This window comes from Physcomitrium patens, chromosome 18, assembly GCF_059467195.1.
Source record: "Physcomitrium patens ecotype Gransden chromosome 18, ASM5946719v1, whole genome shotgun sequence".
Classification (NCBI taxonomy): domain Eukaryota; kingdom Viridiplantae; phylum Streptophyta; class Bryopsida; order Funariales; family Funariaceae; genus Physcomitrium; species Physcomitrium patens.
Window position 1 is genome coordinate 15,626,994 of NC_143427.1, and position 24,836 is coordinate 15,651,829.

Below are 24,836 nucleotides of genomic sequence, written 5' to 3' on the forward strand. Positions count from 1 at the left end.
CAATGATATATTAATAGTATATTATAAGTTAATACAAGTTAAATAGATATATTTTAGGTTGTTGATAGATTTTTATGTCTATCTAAATTTTAAAATTAGAAATACATAAACAATAGAAATAGAAACAAATAACATAAGTACCAAGAGAATTGTTTTTGGTATTAGAGGTTTAAGAATTAAATCTACATATATTTGCTAATTGTAATATAGACTTTTAGAAATTAAGTCTAATTTTGTTTTTTTATTTGTATAAAAATCTAAAAACATCCAATGATTCAAATTCAAAAACATTAACTTGTATTTTAGAATATGTGGTTTTTTGAATTCAAATTAAAAACTAAATTTCACTGAAAATATAAAAAAGAAAAAAGAATGAAAAAAATGTTGACTTTGAATAGAATCAATCTTCATACATGCACCACTTATTATCTCACAAAAGATGACAATTCTTTTATTATTATTATTATTATTATTTAAGATAAATTGTGCAGGAAGAAACTTTGATTAGTATTGCTAATAAACTTTAATTAGACTCCTTACAATAAGGCTAATATGATAGGTGAGTAAAATAGAGGATTTGGACTTGTCCAAACACTAAAATAGAATAAACATCTATTATAAACATTTTTTATAGATTTTTTAATTTAGTTTTGATTTTGTAAATAACCTCGTTAGATAGTTGTGTCTTACTTGAGCATAGACATCAATATAATTGAAGTATTGTTTTTTGGAATATCTTAGATGTTACATATGAATAAAATTTTAATTTTTTTAAGAATCCACTGCTTCTTCCAAATTTAATAGCAAAATCATTAAATCATCAAATTTGAAATGACCTTAAAGTACCAAAAAAATAAAATAAAAAATCCAACTAAAATTAAAAAATAATACTAAAAAGTTGACAATTCATATTCTAGTTTGATAAACCTTGCATACTTGTTTGGCACTATAGTATGACTATTGTATGGAATGCCAGAAGGAAACAATAGTCAACTTGGAAACCTAGAGCAGCCTGATTTTGCCCATCAGATCCATGGCTGATGGAGCGATTAGGTCGACAATAAAAGCGCAAGCACATCACGGGAGCTGCAAAGATGAAATGGCGTGCTTGTCCACAACTGATCAAAGCACCACAACAAAAGCTACTACAACAAGAAGTAAAATGCGACGCACAGAAAGTCCCCAAAGCAGCGGCGGAGTTCCGAAGGCACACACAAGCGATCCAAGATTTCAGCCCCGCAATGCTTCGTAGTTGCCACAGGGGTTCGCAGCGAAGAATCACTCAGAAACAGAAACAGAACTAGAAACACTTCACGTTCAGGGATAGCTTCGCAGATAGGAATGGCTTTGACGCGATAGTCTGGTCAATTTGGGCGCAGTGTAAGATTATTTACGGTTTCAGGGTCCAATTCTCGCAATTTGCATCTATGGAATGGCTACTATCCCAGCGAACAGCCCTAATCGGCTAATGAGGATTGACTACAAGCATTTTTTAGTGCAATCTTTCCACACGTGTATTCCAGAGTGCGGCTTAAGACAAGGTCTCACATTGCCACCATTTCGTGGTGTGGGTCAGGGCTGCATGGAAGGTACGCTGCGCCAGGTTCTTCCCAACAGCAACATGCTCCCGTCATTTCAGACATGGCAGGCTTGATCGGCACACAATCCTTGGGCGTTCTAACAATGGGTTTAGAAATGTTGATCTACTAGCGGTGGAGAATCGCTCCCCCTTTCTCCACAGCGCGTAGGCGCCGCTCCCGATTCCCTCCACCTGGTGCCCGGCTGCAACGTGGCGGCTCTGGCTCTCGATTCCACAGTCGCTGGCACCTCACCCCCATGCTCCAGTATTTGCGTTTGATGAACCCAGTCAGTCCCTATTCTTGTAGGTGACGGTGCTCAGTGTAGCCATTTCCGAGACTCTTACGACGTGTGTGTGTGTTGAGGAATTGGGGCTGCATGTGAGTTGCGCGAAGGAGGTTCTAGAATTCAGACGGGGTGTTGAGGTTTTTCTGACAATGGAGGACCAGGGGTTTAACTCATCGCCGCAATCGTCCATGGAGCAAGAAGGGAAGAGGTCGGCGGATCTAGCCAAGAACGAAGCGTCGAGGACGGGGGACCAGGTCGAAGAGACTGCAGAGCAGATGAGGGATCAGTCTGCGGAGTCTGCGCAGTCATGGCGAGAGCTGGTGCAGAGTAAGGTGCAGCCGATCGTGAACCATCCTTACGTGCGAAAATCCTCGGAGATTCTCAACAGTGGCGCGACGCAGATGAAGCCTCTGGTTGGGAGGACCACGGAGACCATCTCCAGCAAGTTCCAGCCTGTGGTGGGGAAGGCAACGGAGACGCTGCAGCTGGGCAGGGATACGGCGAAGAAAATTTATAACAAGGAGGAGGGGTATGAGCCATCCAAGGTTGCGCCTTATTTTGCCGGCAGCCTCGGAGTTTTGCTCTTGTGCATGCTCCTCGCAGGTTGGAGCTTCTGTGCACAGAACCTTTGTCGTTTCTTCAACATTTGTGTTGAGTTTTCTCAGTCTCCAACTGATGCATCATTTTCCACTGAAAACCTCCCTCTTCTTGACATGAGCTGGGAGGACGTTTCTGCGTCGGGGTCAAGGTCAACAGAAACGGCTATCCAATTAAGAAGATTAATTTGAAAAATTGAAACACTACTCAGATTGTCCTACAACCAAGATGAGATTTGAGTTAACATAGTTAAGAAAATTTGTGGCATAGTGTCAAACCTCAAAGAAACGAAGAGATGCAGAGGTGGCCAAGCAATGGTGTGAACGTTGGTCAACCAAGATATTTTGGTGGCATCGAATTTACAGAGCTTGTGTGTGTGTGTATTTCAATTCAGGTTGGAGTGCAAGTGATGGACGCTCCAAGTACAACGTAGACGTATCGAAAATCTTTGCTGATAAGGTCAAGTTGACCAATGGGAGACACATTGCTTATGTTGAACATGGTGCCAGCAGAGAGGAGGCCAAGATCAACGTCTTGTTTGTTCATGGCCTCCTGTCCTCTCGCCTACTGGGTACGTCTCTGCGCGGTCAGCTACTGTTTTTCTTTTTTGATAGTTTGCTATTGCAATTTCGATTCATGGCTTTTGCGTTGTTCTAAGTTCAACTAGTTTAGAATTTATTCCGACTTTAAACTCGTGTGTTCTGTTTCATATTGCAGGACTTCAAGGTGTAAATGAGAATCTGCTCAGGAAATACTCTGTTCGTTTGGTTAGCTACGATCGGCCGGGGATCGGACAGAGTGATCCTCATTTGAAGAGAACATTGAACTCATCGTCAGAAGACATGGCTGACTTTGCTGATGCTTTGGGCATGGGCGACAAATTTTGGGTCTTCGCCCACTCCGGTGGTGCCGCATACGCATGGGCTGCTCTCCACTACATTCCTAATCGATTGGCTGGTAATCCATCTTACTCTCTCTTTCTGTAAAGCCTCTTCGAGTAAACAACAAAACCACATCTTCGTTCTGTCAACTAAGTTGTGGCTACGATTTCAGGCAGGAACCTTGGTGTTCATGTTCTTCCTTCCACGGCGAGTTGGCTTTTAGACGTATTTTTCAGTTGCTAATTCCTTGATTGATGCACGAACCGCAGGAGTGGCGATGCTCGGACCTTTGATGAATCCGTACGCTAAGAATACAACCACTGAAGAAAGTAAAGGAATGTGGGCCGGTTTGGGTCCCATGAAACCTACGTTCCAGTATGCCCGGCACTTTCCTGCTTTTGTTCCTGGGAAACTCAAGAACAACGTCAAGAAGGTTAATAAGTACATGAAGAACACAAAAAAGCGTGTCAATGCAAAGGTATCAGTTCTTAAACCAGTTCTTAAGAGATTGTTAATTGTCCTCGAGAGGGTTCATTATATATTTAATTTTCAATCTGTTAATTGTTCTTGAAAACTGGTGTATCCTCTAATCTAGCAGTTTGATTGGCTGATTCTTAACAGGATCGAGATCTGCTTGAGACGGACGCTTTCGGAGAAGCGTGGGAGCGAGCTATTAGAGAGTCGGTTCGTTCAGGAGATCTCAAACCACATGCACAAGATATCATCCTTCAAGCGAGGGATTGGGGCTTTAAACTGTCCGATATAGGTTCAAAACCCAAGAAGAGCTTCTTCAAGCGTATACTCTTCTTCCTTGGGAGCTCAAACTTACCTGGTTTCTTTGGACCAATTCATATCTTTCATGTACACCATCTCTTCATTTCCTTTACAATTACGAGAAGCCGCTTGCTATGCACGGTAGTAATAGAATCGTGCGCTTAATCACGTTCCTCACTTGCTTGAAGATCTTGCCTACTGTTTGAAATGCATAGGTTGACATTAGTTGGAATTATCGTGTGCATGTCCGCAGGGAACTGAAGACAAGATCGTGCCTCTGGTTATGAGCGAGTACGTAAAACGAGTACTTCCACAAGTGGAGCTCCACAAGCTGGAAGGGGAAGGTCACTATTCCTGGTATTTCAACTGCGATCACTGCCACCGTGAGTTGTTTAAAACTCTCTTCGGCGAAGTAGCGGGGCTGGAAGAATTGGATAACTCAGTTAAACCTGAACATAATGCTGAAAAAGAACCTGAGAAAATTGAGAATTATGAGGTACCTGCGGAGAACGTGAAGCCAGAGGAAAAAGTGAAAGCCGAGGAGAACGAGAAGCCTGCAGCCGAACTGGAGTCGCCTCAAAGAGAGGCCGAGAGGTTAGATTTATTTAAAGAAGCCGGGAAGATAGCTCCAGAAGATGAGCAAGTGGGTCTTAGTCAGGAGGGTAAGGTACAGGATGAGCTGTAACTTGTACATAGTTCACTGCCGAGCGATGGTATATGGTGGCGAGAAACGAGCGGGTGAAGGTTTTATGCACATAGAAGTAGAATCTGCGAAGGTGGGTTTCTCATTGAGAATCATGTACATATAGGAATTTCGTGGGTAGAATGTTACTGCTTGAGGAAATGGGCGGTGAATGCTACGTTCGCCCCTAATATTAACAACCATATTCTCGCCAGTTGCCCGGTGTTGTGTGTTAGTGAAATATTTCCCAACTTTCTTATTCCCAGGAGTTCCTGTACCAAACTGAAACGCTGTTAATAAGAAACATCCATTGCTGAAGTGGTTTATGGGCCGAGTGATGATCCCCTCGGAACACTTGGGTACCTGGCAATAACCAGCATTAGGCGTCGCATTTGATAGACTCGCCTGTGCACACACTACGGAAGCATCCTACAAACCCGAAATTAGGGTTTGAAGCTTTTCCATCGAAATAAATATGAATAAAGACTCATCATGATCCTAATAACGGTCGTTGCGTGTGATGTGTTTCTTAACAGAGGAATTCAGGGTTAGAAGGCGATGAATCTTATAGGTGGCCATCTATTAACCTCCCAAAATTAATCAAAATTATTACTACAGTTGTGGAAACAGCTTTATTGGATTTTAGATGTAATGTAGTAGAGTGTCTTCAACTTTCATTAAACACAAGTAATTACATCGGAAAATACAAGTGGAATCAGATAATTTTGAACATAATTGTCATTACTTGTCATTTTGAATGTAAACTTTCAATAACAATTCTCAGATTTGGTAATGTACCGACTCTTTGAATAATTGTTATTGAGAGTATAGTCAATGTAATGAAACAAACATGTTATACAACGTGTTCATCACAAAGAAGCCCATAAACAAACAATAACCAGGCTTTTTAAAAAAAGAACAGAAACCTCAGAAAGCCCAAATATCTTCAATGACTGATCTCAGGACACATTTATTCATCAATATGTCTATTAATAATAAATCAAATGAATTCCAATGAATGAACGTGGGTAAAGGCCTCGTGATGAACAAAACTTTGCCGGAGACAAGACCGTTCTGAGTGGAATTAGACACCCAGCGAGGCGACAGTTCCACCGCGGAACTTGTCACCAGCGTCCCCAGAGTGATGGGTATGTCGACCTCAGTTTCGCGTGTGCAACCCTGCGAGTTCATCCCTCTTCGCCTTCGTGCTCTGCATCTTGCGATCTTCCGGGTTCTCTTGCGTCTGCCATTGCAGTTCGATTGTCGTCTATGAAGCTACTGAGGAGATTTTCTGTTTCGAAGTGATTCTGGGGTTAGCGGAAGTGAAGAGGCGCAGTCAAGGTTTGGAAAATTCACGGCTTCTGGGGCAGATGTTGCCCCGAATCTGAGATTGCTAGGCCAATCGGGCAAGATTTTTGCTTCTATTTCATCTGGTGGTGAGGCCGTGTCATCGCAGAGTTTTATTTTCATCGGATCGCACGAGAGAGAGGGAGAGGGAGAGGGAGAGTGAGAGAGCGATATAGGGAAGCGAGAGAGAGAGAGAGAGAGAGGGGGAGGGAGGGAGAGTTGCTACGAAGCGGGGATGGTGCTCGTGGGCGCAGTGCGCGATTACCTGAACCGAATGCTCAATGACATTCCAGGGATGAAAGTCCTGATTCTTGATGCTCAAACTGTAAAGTCCCTCTCACTAGCTCTGATTTTGTGTTTTGATGGCTGGACTTTTCTATACTTCGTTTCTGTATTTGAATTTCTTGGCCCGCAGCAGGTTATATCTATCATGTGGAGCCAGTTACATGAAAAAAATCTTTTTATTCAGCTAGAGGGACCTGTTCGGAATTGATGAACTCAAAATGTGGTTGTAGGAGAAGTACTGACTAGGGTTAGGGGCGCAGGTGGGCATTATTAGTGTAGCAATGAGTCAATCGGAGCTTCTCCAGAAGGAGGTTTTTTTGGTGGAGAAAGTGGACGCTCAAGCCAAGGAGGCAATGGGGCATCTGAAGGCTGTCACGTTCCTGCGCCCTACGGTAGAAAATATTCAGCATCTCAAGCGCCACTTGAACAATGCACGATTTGGAGAGTACCATTTATGTAGGTGTGCACTGCCCTACCACAGTTTGTTCGAACCGATTTGAGAGCAGTTGGACCTGGATACCGTTTAATAGAAGAGATATATGCTAAGCTCATCCAGCTGAAGTATGTGTTAAAATCCTAAGCCTGGCTTAGCACTTCTTAAATGTGAATGTCTGATGAAATAAATTTCTGTGCAGTTTTCAGCAATATCATCAAGAAGTCCTACATCCAGATACTTGCTGACTCTGACGAGCATGATTTAGTTCAACAAGTGCAAGTAAGCCTTCTATCTCCTATTACCTTTGAGGACAGTGCCACTGATTAAACTAAAAACCTTGTTAGGATGATGGAGCAATGGTCTTACGTGCCTCTTAGTAGTGCGCCATGTGGATATTTAATGAATAATGAGAGACAATACTATCATGAGAGAGTAGACACCTAGAATTACGCTTCATTTATATAATGGAGGCCAAAAATTTAGAAACCTCATTTGAGAAGCTATGATATACGGTTTCGGTCATGATCTCTGTCGAATGGATATCAACCGCAAGTTCGAATGAGTAAAATGTGAAATGAACACCACAGGGTTGGCTTTTTACAGGAATTCTATGCCGACTACTTTGCAATAGATCCCTTTCATTTTACATTGGATTTACCCGCAAACCATGTATCTATGCTGCCAACTGTGGTGGATCCACACAACAGCCAGCAAGCTTGCGACCGGATGTTGGATGCCATTGCTGCTGTCTTTCTATCTCTTAAAAAACGACCCGTTATACGATATGAGCGGAGCTCCGAAATAGCTCGCCGAGTTGCTCAGGATGCTGCGGTGAGTCTCTTAGGTGGATAATCAAATCCTAGTTGCTGACTACGTATACATTTTCGCAGTTTCGGGTCTATGGCCGTTGTTTATTTGTATGAAATTTGCAAAACGAAGCTATCTTTTTGTTCTTCATTACCTTTTCTTCTGAAGACATCATTCACCAATACGCACGTGCTTTTAATTTCTAGTTTTAATTGTTTTGATGCGACATTCCTCTTCGTCTACGAATATTTCATGCAGTTGCCTCTGCGCACATGACATTTCTTTACTGGCGGGACACATTATTGAGATCCAGTTGTTGGGCATTTTGGCAGAGGTTGATGTATGAACATGAACAAGGTTTATTTGACTTTAGACGAACCGAGGTGGCTCCATTGCTCTTGGTGGTTGATAGGCGTGATGATCCAGTCACACCTTTACTGAACCAGTGGACCTACCAGGTACCGCCGGATGTGGCCATCAAGTTTATATACCCTGAGATGTCAATGATAATTTATATGGAGTTTCTATGTGCAGAACTCGTTGATATCTGAAGTACTCTTTTTTCATATTTCTTTAATTGTGTGAGGTGTTTCTTATTCTCTAAATTAGGTTTTTGATAATGAATGGAGCTGGGATATTTTGTAGGCTATGGTGCATGAGCTGCTTGGTATCCAGGATAACCGCGTTGACCTTACTAAGCTCCCCAAAGTACCAAAAGACTTGCAGGTATTGTTCTATAGTAACATAGAGGTGGAAATTCTCAGAAAAATATAAAATTGTATAAATCTATTATCTGGTCATGTTACTTCTCTTGCATCGGTGACTTCACATTTAAATGAAATATTGATGCTATTTCACTCCAAAAACTATTTTATCAGGTCTGATGCTTGTGGGGTCTGTCTTGTCAGGAAGTTGTGCTATCGTCTCAGCAGGATACATTTTTCAAAGCAAATATGTACGAAAACTTTGGAGACTTAGGTGCCAATATAAAGAAGCTTGTGGATGAATTCAAAGTGAAAGCCAAAAGCAATCAGAATATCCAGTCCGTTCGTAAGTCCGACATTGCCCCTTTCTTGTGACAAGGATCTACAAATTTGATGCTTGGAATGTTCATGACATTACGATATCACTCTTTCAATTACCACTTTGATGGGATTTTGATAACAGGTTTCAAATTTTTAATGTCTGACTATATCAAGGATTGACGGGCTGCAGAGGACATGGTTAAGTTCGTAGAGAACTATCCGGAGTATCGCAATCAACATGGGAATGTTTCAAAACATGTAACAATGATGACTGAACTAAGTAGAATTGTGGATGAGCGCCAGCTTATGGCTGTGTCACAAACTGAACAGGAGCTTGCATGTAATGCAAACCAAGCTGTTGCATTTGAGGTGAGTCTTCGACGGATATTTCTTGTGGCTTTGTAGAAATTCTTAAGAGGATGCTTGACTATTCGGCCAGTGCACAAAATTTGTTTTAAGTCCTGCTACAGCCATCCTCATCAAGTTTCAAGGCGACTTGATCTTAACTTCATCACCTTTTCTCAGTTTTCAATATTGCAAACCCTTTTTGTGTATTTCGGTGATGAGTTTGTGTTTCGGTATTCTAGAAATGCCTAGAGAGAATTGACCTAAGATAATTGACCTAAGATAATTGACCTAAGATAATTGAGTCAGTTTTCTGACGTTGGTGATGGGAGATTGTTACAGGCAGTGTTGAATCTGGTAAACAATGAGAAAGCTGCAGATATTGATCGCGTGCGGTTGGTTATGCTGTATGCCCTCCGATTTGAAAGAGAAAGCCCCCAGTCTGTGGAGCAGCTTATAAGTCGGCTCTCAGCAAGAACTAGCAAGCACAAAGCAGCGGTACGAAGAGCAGTGACTCTGGTGCTTCGTCTGCTTGATTTAGCGAATATTAATAGCATGAGTTATTTTTGAAGTGCAATCCACTGAATGATTACATGTTCTTAACGCAGCTTGTACATACACTGCTTAAGCAAGCTGGATTCGATAAGCGTACAGGTGATTTGTTTGGCAACAGAGACCTATTCAACAAGGCCCGAACATTAGCTCGTGGTCTCAAGGTTTGGCGACCGTGTCTTTGAAACCGAAGTAATGAGTAGTTCCTTTTGTGATCGTATAATGTCTTGGCTAGATCGGTGGAGCTAATGTGTCGCATTATGTGTTTTTACGCTACAATTCTAGAAGGGCAGAAAGTGCTCTGGCATTCAGGTGTAGTATTTAGACTTGATATCTGGACAGCACCTGGTTAACTTCGATTCCATACACTGGAGCTTTGATCTCATGTGTCTTGATGCAACTGGGCTCGCATTTCTACTTGAATGGTCTTTGGGGTAATGAGGGTGGTTAGACAAGACTAATATACATTCCCTTTTAGCAGGGCGTGGAAAATGTATATACTCAACATCAACCTCTACTTGCTCAAACAATTGAGAGCATTGTGAGAGGACGGTTGCGGGACATCGATTACCCATTTGTGGGCAACCATTTCCAACAGGGCAGGTATGTAGTGTATTGGATTTCCCATTCTGAAAGTTTAGTATGTGTTACAACAATATCTGCGGAAAAATTGTACGGCAGTTGTGATGAAAGACAGATGTCGTAATTTGCAGACCACAAGATGTTGTCATTTTCATGGTCGGAGGTACAACTTATGAAGAAGCACGTAGTGTGCATCTAGTAAACGCCACACAAACAGGAATTCGAATATTTTTGGGCGGAACCGTTGTTCAAAACTCCACAAGGTTAGCCTATTTCCTTCTATGTGCACTGTGTATATAATTTGTTTATTTGGCTGGTCTGAGCTAAATGTACGAAATATTTTAATCCTTATCCTCATTTTCAATTTTTGCCGAGGTCATTCGTCTCGGAAATATACCGTGCTATGCCTTGAGATTCGTTTATTTAATCCAAGCAATATTTCAGTGTTTGTGTTAAACGAAAAACTAAACTGCTCCAGTAATGTCTCCTTTCTACGATAATAGTAGACTTACGTCTTCATTTCTTTCAGTTCATAGTGTAGCTATCGCAGTTGCACATGTAACAGTGCTTGTAGTTGCAAGGAACAAAGGTCTGTGACTTATTTATTCGTCTCATGCACTCTTATTCTTTGCAGCTTCTTGAATGATTTGGAAGAAATGCAGCGGGTGCAAAAAGTGGAGCGAGGAAGTTTTGCCAGCATGTAAACCACCACTAGGTGTTCACTCGTAGTCTTTTGCAATTCCTTCATTGTTAGACGCCATTGCCATGTGAAATCATCTAGACTAGTTTTTAGTTCTTTTCTTTAGGCTGTTTAGGTTGGATGGAATTAAAATCAGGGGTTGAGTACTGAGAAATAGTTATTCTTCTTATCTCGATACAAGTGGCTTAAAAGGTTGTGGACCTTGGTGTGATGAACCTGATAAAACACCTGTCATTGTTAAGCTTTGTAATTCACCTGTAAGATAGGTACATCCTTTTTCCTCCATTCATCTCCGAGGGTTGTGTCGTATGATTTCCACTTCTTTCTAGGCACTTGAGTTTTGCTTTCACTAATTTGTCGAACTCTACATATTCTTTGTATTATTTTTCGAGACTGGTGTATTCCAACATAGACACGTCATCAGGGGCACCGCATCCTACAGACTTGCTACATGGTATTCAGAAAATTCGCTTTTAAAGTTAGTCGTCTATATTTACTGAAATGGCGATGATCATTTATTTTCTGCTTGTTCACCTTGATTTCCACCTTGTCATCTCAACATTAAGATACTCAACCTGTAACAAGTATTTTTCAATGTACAAGTTTTATGCTACTAAATTTTGTGGGCAGTCCAGTAGTTTTTAACTGTGCCATTTGAGATTTTGCAGTCTCAAAATCAGATCATTAGAATTGCTAAACCTTTTAACTACTTCTATGTAATCGATTCAATAGAATCGTCAATCTCAACAAATATAGAGTTGTTAAAGCCACACCTTTATTTATTTAATATTTTAAAAAATTATTTAAAATTTTACATCTAATATTTGATTTTTTTTCAATTTTTATTAATATTAAAATAATAATTATTTTTAAAGATATATTTAAATATGTATAATAGCTAAGAAAAAAATTAAAATATATAATAAATACCATTTATTTTAAAATATATTTATTATACATAAAATACATGAAATAATAATATTAAAAAATTGGGTTAAAATTTCATTTGATCATATAATCTATGGCTGCCAATATATATTTATGTCGTCATTGTATTGGTGGTTTAATTGGAGCAATGAAATCCAAGTGTCAAGAACAAGAACTCAATGAATGCAAATAAATAAGTGAGACAATTCTCAAATAAAAAAGAAATAAATGAATATGTATATTAAAAAAGAAATTGGAATGGCTATTGCCAAAAGAGAAGAAAATTAGAAACCCTTGAAACTAGAGACCCTTAAAAACAAGAAAGGAATTGAAAAGAGTGAAGAAGGCCTCACTCTTGCCTCTATATATACTATCTAACTAAAAATTACATGGCCATGTTCTACATGACCTCCAATACATGTCCAACTTATAGGACACATGTCTAACTTGCAAGATAAGCTTCGTATATGTATGCCACATGTTCAACATATACCATAAATAACAAATATATGTCACATGTGGCCAACTTGTTGGCTAAGTATCAAGGACAAGAACCCGATGAAAGCAAATAATCTGGTGAGACTTTTGTCAAAGAAGTATGATAAAATAGAATGAAGAAAATATGTATATTGAAAGGAAATTGAAATGACTATTGCCAAAAGAGAAGAAAATTAAAGAATCTTTAATTTAGACTAGAGCAAAGAAGGAATTGACAAGAATGAAGAAGACTTCCCTCTTGCCTCTATACATATTATCTACCTAGGAGCTATGTGGCAACATTCTATTGAACCTCTAACATGTATTAACTTTGCAAGCCACATGTCTTATCTTGCAAGGCAAGTTTTGTATGTAAGCATCACATAATTAGCTTGTCCCTCGAGCTATCCACACATGTGACACATGGCTAACTTGTTGATCAAGTTTCTAATCCAAAAGTCAACTATAAACACGTATAAAATCAAAATCATATTTATGAAGCTTCTAAGAAGCATTTCTAAAAGATATTATGAAATTAATCTATTTTTATCTATTTTTACCTACTTCTATTTAATCATATATGTAATTATTAGAATAAATATGTATATCTATGACACTAAGTTTTCAACCTATCAATTACTTATAGACATATATAAAGACAAAGCCATATTTATGAAGCTTTTAAGAAGCTCTTCTACAAGATATTATCAAATTTATGTACTTTTAAATACTTCTACCTACTCATCTTATCTAGGTAATTATTATATTAAATATGGATGTCTATAACACTAAGTTGCAATTCATGAATAGTCTAAGTAGTAGAAAAGGATGTAGTGGAACCTTGCCTTGGTATACAAAATTTGTAGCAAATATTTGACATGTGTGACAATGCTTGATATATTGATATACATTATTGTATAGAATAGACTACTAATATTTTGATAAAAATATCTTTTAAATGGTTGTTTCTTGTTATTAATGCCATCCTATTGTACCTTTGTATAATTCTTCAATAATACCTTGTTGCTATTCTTCAAGAACATTGAGTTGTATTATGTTATCTATACTTCATTGTGAAGGTGTTGATTTACATACATACAAAATAAGGCTTGATAAATGAAGCTAGTATGATGTATATTGATTAAGCTTTTGAGAGTTTGGTCGGTGGTGAGATACATTATATAGAAAGAATGCCAATCATTATTGATTATTATGGATTGAGCAGCAATGGTCTTGACTTACAAATCATTAAAAGTATTATTGATCTCTGCTGATTCAATGGTGGTCATATTTCTAGATAAATAGTTGGTAACAGTGTAGTGTTTGTCTTAGACATGAACTACTTTGAAGTCATATTCTAGAAGGATTGTGATCTATCGTACTACACGTCTAATGATTATTGGTTTATTAAATATAAAAAATTATGATAATCTATGATAAGGTGGAATTTATTGTTCAATAAATAATGGCAATTTTTTTTAATTACATATAACATGGCTAGTCCTTCCCATTCCATAGTTCAATAGTTGCATTCTATATGATACAATAATTGACATGCATAAGCTATTGATTGATTGACCAAGCCAATAGAATTTTAGACTACTATAATTTAAATTGTGATATTAGATGTAATTATATAAACTTAGAATATTAATAAATTAATAAACTTGAAATATTAAAAAAATCAATATTAGAATATTAATAAATCAATGGTATATTTAGTAATGGTTATGGATATGCATTTTAGATCTTTGTGCAATTATGTAAAAATATCTTTGAATTCTTTAATTAAAAAAATTGGTGTTGTTTTTAGTTCGTGAAGTGCATCCACATTCATTTTGACATTCTTTGATTCTTTTATGGTTTTCAAATTGAGTAATTGGACATGTTTTGTGATACTATATGACTACCATGTAATTGATGTGTCTTTTAATACTAGGCATGCTAGAACCTTTTTTAATATTGTGGTATTTGAAATTTCTTTAAAAAAATATAAAAAAATATCTAAATATCCTTTAGATGAAGTCAATAAGATTGCTAAATGAATTTTGGCTAACATGATTAAATTTTTATCAATATGTAATAGAAATACCTCATGTTCCATTGGTAATTTTGATTCTATTGTCTTATGGTGAAATGTCTTGTATTTTTGGTTTGATCACATGTAATATAGTTGTTTACTAAGATTATTATGCATCTTTATTTTTTTAATTAAGATTAAGTAATTCTTTCTTCAATTGTATACAGCATTCATATTTCATAACTAAAATTGTCTTAATGTAATTAAAAAATGACTATCTTGTGGCATCTCAATGATTGCAAAAGTAGTAGATATTACTAGCCATGTATAAAGATTAGTACATTTGTAAGAATTTTCAAGAGGATTATTAAGGTATTGTTTGCCATGCAAATTATAAATGACATAGCTTCTAATTTTAAGAGCTAGAGGTACTAGCAAATATGATTGGCTATAACGTTTATTTTGAAGCTTTTATCAACAAGGACATTGATTAATTTGTATTGTCCTAAACGAATACAGATTATTACAATGTCTGGGTCCATTGTTGTGGTATTCAAGATTTTGTTCGAAGTTGGCATATTGAGTTGTATTGTTTCAAGTTCTTTTTGTATTGTCATTATGAGATTGTATAAACTTTTTAAATTTTTTTAGAAGAAATAATTATTAAGGTTCTACTTAGTATTCTATTCTTTCCAAATCTTGTTCTTTTTATGATTAGTTTATTGTATCAAAAATGGTTGAAATGCTTATGCTTGCATCCTTTAATTTGAAAATTGTTACACTACCTTTATGATCTTGATCCTTTGCATGAAATGATAGGCATTGTGATTTATATATTGGATAATTTTTTTAGTAATATTAAATGGATCCACAATTCCAACCATCGTTTGTACTTGATTTTTGATTTGGTTGAAGTGCATTGCAATGGACTTTATCTAAATATGATACTGTTGCTTTATTTTGTGGTCATTTTGCAAGCTACTTGTTTTGATTCGAAAGCTTTCATCTGAAAGGTAGAAGATGCTCATAATTACAAATGCTACACATAGATAGTTGTTGTATAAATATTTGTGGTAGTATGTTATAACTAACAATATTACTTGGCTCTTTAGAAATTTGTATAGTTGCATTTAGTATTTTGCACAATATGGTAACCTACATATAAATTAATTCTTGTTAAAATAAGATACGTAAAACTTCTTAGAACTAATTTCATAATACAAAGTTATTGAATAATATTTTAAAAATATCCAATCTTTCCTTGAATCAATTATAAAAATCATCTATTGATTTGTTTGAGTGTTTTTTGATTACCTCCAATACTTATAATCCTTCTTTATTACTTTTAAAAGTTACATTTTAAAAATAATAAAAAAAAAACTATTTTTTTATTTCTTTACAAGATGCAATAAGATATTATTCTTCAAAGTCATAGGCCTAAGTAATTGCCATTTCTTCCAAAGTTGTGATAAATAGATTTTTGATTTCTATTGAATCAATAACTTAGTTAATACTGGCAATATTTTTGAAATGTCACAAGTATTGATTAAAATTGTCATTTATTTAAAATACCTTATATAAGAATGAATCTTGTAGCTTATTAAACAAAATCATTATTTCTATTATAATTGGTGTAGTAATCAATGTAATTGTAGATACTTGAGTATATGTATAGTTAATTTTGCTGAAAATGATGGTGTTATGATCAAGAAAGTTTTTCATGAAGCAACAATATTTTGTGTTTGTAATCTTACTACAAGCTCTTGTATCATTATATTTATTTTTTCTTTTTTGGAATTTTTAGTCAAAACTTGATATTTCACTTATTTTATGAGATCTTTTGTGGACTCTTTTGTTTCTTCTTTTAAGCTTTTTTACAATATTTTTACAAGTTTAAGTAGTAATATAATATTATTACCTTTTCTTATAGAGGTATCTTCTTTTGGAGCCATGTTTCTTCTACTAGTGATTCGTCAAGTTGTATTTTCAAACAAATAGTCATATCCATCATTTATTGTATTTATTATTGCAAATTAAATGACCATCTCTAACATGGTTGCTAAAATGTTAGCCCAAGGTTATATTAGTTGGTGGCATGCTATAGAATAGTAATTACTATATAACAATACATCTAAGACGTAAACGTTTCTTTTAGCATGATATTTCTTTGCTATAATATCAAGTTTACAAATACCTCAAAGATAATAAATCCATTTTTTTTTTTTTTTTTTTTTTTTTTTTTAAATTTATTTGAGTACAAAATATTACAACATTTAGCCTAACTATAATTTCTAAAAATGTGATAAATAATCTTATTTTTTTTACTCATAACTGAAAGTCTTATTTTTAAAGAAGTGTAAGAAAGAAAGCAATGTATCTCTTTATTAGTTCTCATAATACCTAAAATATTTTTTAATCACTACTTCTATCTTAACTTTGCAACAATACTATGACCACTTGCGTTTCTATTCTAACTTCTGACTATAATATCATCCTTCTCTATCTTGGTATTTATTGAAGATTGTTGACATTATCTAAGGTGCTAACAGTGGATGTATTAACTTATCATTGTTATGCCATTGATATAGTTCAACCTTAAATTTGGTACTTAATAGTGAATATAAATAGATCTCATGATTGTATTTATAAAGACCAAAAATAAAATTTTTCATTATTGTCAAAATAATGAAAGATCATAAAATATTATTTTGATTTTGATTTTTGATTTTTTATCTCATTTATTAACTATATTATATTTTTATATTCGAAATAATCTATTTTTAGCATCTTATGTATTAAAGTTTTAGACCTTAAAAGTATTTTATTAAAAAAATATTAAATAAAAAAATTATATCAATATTTTTTGTTTAAGTAATTACTTGAAATAAAAAATATTAAATAAATATGAATTACATCAATAAAAATTATTTTTTCGTATTATAAAAAAATTAAAAATTATTTTATCTAATAAAAAAATATAATAGTCAATATATTTTTTTATTCTTTGATTGCTATGACATATTTTTTAAAATAGATTGTTGTACAAAACTAAGAAATTATATCTTGCATGATTTATATTTTCATTAATCTTAATTAATTTTAGATTAAAAAATATAATTTTAAAGAAAATTTAAGTAGCATCCAAATATTATTTCAATAAAACATATATGATTAGTTTTTTTAATTATATATTATGTCATTAATTATCTTAAATTCAGCATAATAACTTCAATTTAAAAGTTATTATTATGACAATCTTCAAACTTATCTTTCAATACATGTGATATCTAAATTATTTAGAAATTCATATTCCAAAAGTATTATATAGTATCTATTTTAGATGTACCAAATAATTTAATTTTTTAATTTTTTAAATTTATAAATGTATATTTTATCATAATATAAAATATAAATTAAGAAATTTATAAAATCCTTAATATTATGCTTATATAAAAATATTTTTTTCTTTACATAAAAAAAAATTCATAAAAAAATATTTTTTAAATTTACTATTTTTTATTGTAACTAATACTATAATTTTTTTGGCAAGAACTTACACATTAGTCATTTTTAATTTGATTAGGACTACATTGTAACCATAGTCCACTAAAGATCATCTCTTCATCAATTCAATTGCGTAGATCTAGTGAACTATTATGTTTAGCAATTTATTTTGTGCTATTTACAAAAAAGTTATGTTGACACCAAATTATATTGACAAAGCTGGCACCAAAATAGTATTAGAATTTAGTAATAAAAATATACATAAATATTGTGCTTAGTTTAATATCCATTAATGAAAAATTATGATTTCTATTCTATGCTCAACAATCGTAGAGTATATGTCTTTTACCACAATATAGTATTAGAGCCTCAATCTATTTCTAATTGATTAGATTCTATACCAATAGAATTTTTTTTTTGCAAAGAAAACAAATCTTAAAGTATTAACACCAATTGCCAAACATTCTAGCAAACAAAAAATGATATAGATTGCAAGAAGATATTACATTCAAGTCACTAATCATTTAAATTACCAAGAAATAAATTATTCACTATCCAAATAAAGTAGAGAATACCATAAGAAGTGGTTATGAGTTAAGAAGAAGGACTTGACATGTTCAAGTCATCCAAGTTAGAAAGAGTCTCCAATTTTGCCATATAAATAATCAAGTTCAACACATTTATGCAATAGAATGGACTCTAATATTTGCTTCAAATAAGATCCAATTAAAAAGGCAAAGTCCTTACAATTAATCTTAGATTACCGGACGTAGAAGCTATAGAAGAAAGAGTATAATACAAGGCAATGGCCATTATTATCATATCAATCATAGATAAAGTGATCCATCATATAGCCAAGTACAATGATCTAACTAAAGCATAAAGAATCCTATACTTAATATATGAAGAGTAAAACACCATCCATACAATGTAGTTAGTCAATATACTTTATAGTTTGAGAATACAAGAATAAAGTATTATTAAAGAGCTTATACAAAGGATCAAAGAAATAACATTCCAACTCACAATTCCAAACAAAGACATATAAGACTTGAGTTTAGTACACCTATTGCTCAATTTACTATCTTATGACTACAAGAGCTTCATACAAGTGATCTTGAGTCAAGAATAATTACTTTTTTTTAATAATTGTGCAAGAAATTATTATACAAAAAATAATACATGAAAAATTGATTCAATAAACAAGAAAAAACACTTATATTCTATGGCTATCATTTGAAGCAACTAAGTAATAAAAAAATAAATTTAAAAGATAGTTTTTACTACTAAGGCTCAGAACACATCAAAATAATAGACACTATAAAAGTCCATCTTAAAATGGAGGTTACAATAATTGCAATGAATAGAGGCACTTCACTTGGAAGTGCCTACATCCTATAAGACCAAAGAAATTGCAACCACACCAAAAGTCCTATGCAAACATAGTTGCAAACAAATTTGAATATTTACAAATCCAAGAAAAATCAGAAGAAGAGCAAATAAAGTCTAAATTCTTTGAAGTGGCTATGTTAATTCTCAAATTCAATAAAAATGATTAGCATTGGTACCTTAGTAGTGGTATTACTGTCTATATTATTGGAACATGGGCAAACCTTTGCACTATAACTTCCAATGCTATACATTTGAATGTCAAAGAAATGGCCAAACAAACTCACATGGTATAAGAAGATGAAAAAGTAAATAATCTATTACAATAATATAGTCCAAGAGGTATCAAATGTTCTCTACATATTAAAGATTAGTTTTTTTTATTATCAATTAAAATAATAACTGATAAAGATTGTATAATAATTTTTACATTAAGTGGATGTAGAATCATATCAAAAAGCAAATCATCAAAAATAATGTAAAAAAATCTTGAGATGGATTAACATGTATATATTGACTCTTTGTACTAAACAAATCTACAATGCCAAAAATTGAAACAAACTTCACCAAACATATCATTGCAAACTTATGGCACAAGATGCTTCAGCACATTACTTTCCAAGTAAACTACCACAAGAAGTATGTCGTATATACTCACAATAAGGCCCTTCTATAATGAATGAATCCAAGATAAAATACATAAGTTGGCAACACCAAAAAAACTATATGAGATTAACAAATATAAATAAATTTATTCATATAAATCTGGGTGATTATTTTTTATAAATTTCAAAAAAAAGATCCAAGTATTTTTTCACCTTCATTGAAAATTTTAGCCAAATGACATGGATCTCTTTTTATAAAACCAAAAGCATGGCCTTTGAGAAGTTTAAACACTTCCAAGTTCATATAGAAGATGAATATCAAAAAAGAATAAAGGTTCTCCAAATGGACATGGATAAAGAGTTTACATCATGTGATTTCATAGTCTTTTAGAAGCAACACGAGATCACACAATAATTTATTGCATCCTTCACTTTCTATCACAATGAAATAGTAGAGTATATGAACCACATAATATTTGATAGAACCAAAACCATCGCGATTAATATAAACCTCCCACTTATATTGTGGCTAGAAGCAATGAGTACTACAATATATTTCATTAATATCAATCCAACAAAGTTCAATAAATTCCTTTTATTATTCCAAAAATAAACGAATAATACAACTGACCTTAAACACCTTAAGTTTTTTGGTTGTACAATTTATTTTTTTTATACAAAAAGACAATAGGATGAAGATTGAACTATGTACAATTCCATGTATGATGGTGAATTACAACATAGCCTTAAAATCTTATCAACTTTATGATGTTGCAAGATACAAAATCTTCATTATTAAAGACATTTGCTTTAAAGAGTTTAAGATAGTCCTCACAAATTTCTTGTCTTCTATACTACTATTAAAAGATCACACCTTCATTCTTTTAGAATTGAAAAATAACTATAATAAATCAAGATGTAATGAGCTCGATCTTCCCAAAAATTTGCATACTAGAATAGAGTTAATATTGCTTCTCCTACAAAGACCAACTACTTAGAAGGTTGCAGAAGTGGAAGAAGAATTACCATCTACTACTTTGCATAGCTATGATCAACAAACATTAAAACTAGTACCAACTAAAATTTTAGTGAGGGCTAGTAAACTATCAATCAAATTTAAACATTATGTTTTGATTCTATCTACAACTCTAGAATTGAAAGATTTTGAAACTACAAACCAGTATCAATGTTGGCAATGAATAATGAAAGAAGAATATAAATTTTTCATCTCTAATTAAACATTGATATTAAAAAAAATTGAAATAAAAAAACTTATAACAACAAAATGGATATTCAAGATCAAGGTTTTAATAGACTAAAAGATTGAAAAAATCAAGGCACTCCTAATGGCATGAGATTGCTAATAGAAGTCCAAAATTGACTTTAATAAGATCTTTTCATTAACAATGAAGTGAATCACTATCCAATTAGTTACAACATTTGCAACAAGAAAAGATTGGACAATAAAGCATTTGAATGTCAAAGCCACATTCCTCAACAAGACAATCACCAAAGAAATGTACATGACATAGCCATAAGACTTTGTTGAATCTAGGCAAGAAGAGTTAATATGCAAATTACACAAAGTAATCTATAGTCTGAAATAATCAACGAGAATATAGTACTTTGACATAGATAGCTTCTTGCAACGCATCAAACTTTATCAAAGTAACAACAATTACAATCTATACATCAAAACCATTGAAGACAATTGGTATGTTATTTTGATATTATATGTCCATGATATAATGATCACCGATAATGTGGAGAAGAACTCAAAAGCGTCAAAACTGCTCTAATTCAAGTATCAAATGTTTACATTTGACAACGTCTTCTTTTATACCAGTCTATAATTTCATTATCACAATAGTGGTATTTTCTTATTACAAGAAAACTACAATAAATAGCTATGAGTAAGTATGGAATGTAAGCTTGTAATCTAACAAGCACATCTATAAATAAAAATATAAAATTACATGCACAATTGGATTCTCTTACAATTAACAAACACACCTATCAAAGTTTGCTGGGGAGTTTGATCTTTTTCACATACACATGTTTCAACATTACATATTCAATTTCAATATAGAATAGATATATAGCCTCTTTACTTATCACCTATATAGAAGCAACAAAAATGATAATGTATTTATCTTAGGAACACTAATCATCTTAAAATTTTGTTCTTAAAAATAAATAACTTCAAATTATGAATATTTACTAATTTTAATTGAAGATACAATTTAGACTACAAAAGATCTATATTGGACATACTATTGAAGTTAGATAAAATACCAATCTCTTGGCAAAGTAAGTGCTAATCTACCATAACAATATCAACTATAAAAGTTGAATATTGTTTAGTAATAGATACCACAAAAGAAATTACATGGAAAGGAGAGTTATTACATAATATGGGCCCACATCCATAAGAATCAACCACTCTATACTGTAATAATATGGTAGCTGTAAAACTTATTAGAAATCCAATGCTGCACTTGTACATCAAACACATTGAGTTGCAACATCATTTTATTAGAAAGAAGGCATCAATGAAAGACATATAAGTGGTTTTTACATCTACCAACCTTTAGGAAGCCAATATTTTCACTAAACTAATAGAACAAACAAAATTTGTACATATAGATAAGAAAATGGATTTACAAAGCATCAATTAAGAGCAAAATAGAGTCACACTAATTCCTCCTTTATACATGATTTTTACACAAAATCCTACTCACCATACTTGGAGGCACAATTATTGGATTCTTCACTTAGAATCTTCATACTAACAATCTCTAATAAGTTTTTTTTGCAAAAGTATATTTAATATTGCCAAATTTTTCTCACATCTCAAGTACATGGATGTGGCTTTGAATCCATTTTTAAGAGTGTAACAAATGTAATTAAGAAAGTCTGTTTTTGTAAAAAATTTCATACACCATCAAGCATTGCATCAATCTTGATTCTCCACCTCCTACTGACATACCTTAATTGAAGTAATAAGAATAAGTCACTTGAATCATTTACCTTTGGTCATACAAATTTGTGCACCAAAACATTGAAAAAATCAATGAACAATGAACTAATCAGCCTATTTTTAAATAGTTCATTATAAAGTATACTTTGATAAAAGTCAAATCAAAATACGATGCAATATTGGCAAATCTCTAACAAAGCCTATAATGTACCAACTTTGACATAAATATTTTTCAATAATATCATGCAATGACATAATTGTAGCTAATATTCATAAATAAGGAATATGCTATTCAATATGTAGAGATGACCACTATGAAAGAGTGTTGGCAAGAAGTTACATATTAACCATTTTCAATTTGAATAGGACTATATTATAACCATAGTCCACCTAAGTTCACCTCTTTATCAATTGGATTGCACAAATCTTGTAAATCACTTTTTTTAGTAAGCTATTTTGTACCACTTATAAGAAGGTTACATTGATACCAAATTATATTGACAAAGTTGCCACCAAAATAGCATTAGATTTTCATTACTAGAACACATGTAAATACTATGCTTAGTTTGGTACCCATTAATGAGAAATTATGATTTCCATTCCATGTTCAGCTATGCTAGAGCATGTGTCTTACCACAACACAATTTATGGCTGACTTTTGAATAAACATCAAATCTTTGTAATCAAATAAGTTTTCATTTTAATTCAACAATTTCCTCTCTTTCATGTCATCACTGTGTTACTTGTTCACAATCATGTCTTCCCTTATTATTGCAGCAATACTCTTGACAACTTCGTCACCATTATCTGCATTCTTTCAAAAATCTATGTTCATGTCAAACCAAATAGGCAATTTGACAAATTCCTCTAAAAAGGAAGTATGCTAAATACTTTTGTATCGCCCATGACGATTTAATCAATTTCAACCCATGTTTCAGACAGAACCTAGAGATGACATGTGACAGCTCTAAACCCTTTCCAAATGTTTCAGTATGTAAATATGCCCAACCTCATCAACCCACAAACATTCTGAATTCTGATCTTTTTGCGTCTGATGCTTCGGATGTTGGATAAGTGGCACTGAAGAGTGCTCACCTTCGGCAGTGGGTGCCGGCGGACCTGCATGACTGGCTCACTGCGTCGTGATTTTCTATCTTTGATTACCATGGCAACGGCAAATCTTAGATGAAGAAGAAACCGGGTCTGTCAGAGTTGGTAGCTGGACCTTTCGGTGCACTAGATTGCAGTTACTGATTTCGATATCAAGACTCCTGTGAGCGACTTCACTGAATCAGGCGTTTGTTCTGGTATCACTTGACGTGATCTGAGCAGCTTCTTAATAAGATTTGGCCCTTCAGGACCCCCACAACCAGGCATGCCTGAGCTTTCATGTAAAGACTCTTGAAGTGGAAGAATTCTTGTGAGAATGTTGGCTCCTGCTAACGGCAGTCAGAGCGTGGTCCGGTGGGGCAGACATATCATTTGAGGAACTGCTCGCTTCGGCTTTCGATGCTTCCCGTTTACGTAACCATGAGTTCTGCCCATATAGTATCCGTTTTTTGAGCACCTCCTCTGAGAATTCTTCCGATTTCGAAACTCTTCTTTTCGTGCCGTGTACCTCACGCGCTGTTTTGTATGCCCTTCGACGCTGTCTCGTCACCATTTTAGTCTTTAAAATAGGTTTTGACACTATCCAACCCCGTAACTTGGCATGCACGCCTGTATCTTCGCAGATCCTCCGTAGTTTGCATGGACAACCTCCAATCTCTTTTAACAGTATAACAGAATATTTCTCTGTCGTAGCTAAACTAGGGCATATTAAGAGTTTCATCGTCAGCCAAAGATTACAACCAGTGATATAATGTAACTGATTTAACAGCTGAAAAAAACATCTCGACATGGAAAGAAAAACTATCATACAAATTTGCAAGGTTAAACTATATATGTTCTCATGTGTGTGTTTGAATACTCACTTACCCGTCAACACCGTCACCGAGTTAAATGGCTTATGGCATTGGGACTCGACATCATGAAACATACGCACAGAGCAGCAAG

At 34.1% G+C, this 24,836-nt stretch overlaps 2 protein-coding genes across 3 annotated transcripts; both read left to right on the plus strand.

Moving 5' to 3' along the window:
- The first annotated feature begins 1,562 nt into the window (after positions 1-1,562).
- LOC112295403 (uncharacterized) lies at positions 1,563-5,118 on the plus strand. Its single transcript, XM_024546937.3, has 6 exons — positions 1,563-2,469; positions 2,858-3,034; positions 3,181-3,420; positions 3,614-3,822; positions 3,966-4,205; positions 4,372-5,118. The coding sequence occupies exons 1-6, from the start codon at positions 2,016-2,018 to the stop codon at positions 4,801-4,803; spliced, it is 1,752 nt and encodes a 583-aa protein (XP_024402705.1). The 5' UTR covers positions 1,563-2,015; the 3' UTR covers positions 4,804-5,118.
- Positions 5,119-5,981: 863 nt separating this feature from the next.
- On the plus strand, positions 5,982-11,164 carry LOC112295404 (vacuolar protein sorting-associated protein 45 homolog). Of its 2 annotated transcripts, none has more exons than XM_024546939.2 (13): positions 5,982-6,472; positions 6,693-6,892; positions 7,068-7,147; positions 7,472-7,699; positions 8,008-8,133; positions 8,321-8,401; positions 8,584-8,725; positions 8,891-9,069; positions 9,388-9,543; positions 9,654-9,761; positions 10,079-10,200; positions 10,311-10,442; positions 10,814-11,164. In XM_024546939.2, exons 2-13 carry the CDS (start codon positions 6,862-6,864, stop codon positions 10,881-10,883), a joined length of 1,455 nt encoding a protein of 484 aa, XP_024402707.1. In that variant the 5' UTR covers positions 5,982-6,472; positions 6,693-6,861; the 3' UTR covers positions 10,884-11,164. The 2 variants fall into 2 exon arrangements, with proteins under 2 accessions (XP_024402707.1, XP_024402706.1); XM_024546938.2 differs by having other exon boundaries at positions 6,693-6,888.
- The last annotated feature ends 13,672 nt before the right edge of the window (positions 11,165-24,836 follow it).

Coding starts and splice junctions, on each gene's coding strand:
- LOC112295403 (XM_024546937.3), top strand. CDS start 2,016: ATGGAGGACCAGGGGTTTAACTCATCGCCGCAATCGTCCATGGAGCAA. Junction 2,470..2,857: donor CTTGTGCATGCTCCTCGCAG/GTTGGAGCTTCT, acceptor ATTTCAATTCAG/GTTGGAGTGCAAGTGATGGA. Junction 4,206..4,371: donor GACCAATTCATATCTTTCAT/GTACACCATCTC, acceptor GCATGTCCGCAG/GGAACTGAAGACAAGATCGT.
- LOC112295404 (XM_024546938.2), top strand. CDS start 6,383: ATGGTGCTCGTGGGCGCAGTGCGCGATTACCTGAACCGAATGCTCAAT. Junction 8,726..8,890: donor TCAGAATATCCAGTCCGTTC/GTAAGTCCGACA, acceptor GACGGGCTGCAG/AGGACATGGTTAAGTTCGTA. Junction 10,443..10,813: donor GTTGTTCAAAACTCCACAAG/GTTAGCCTATTT, acceptor TATTCTTTGCAG/CTTCTTGAATGATTTGGAAG.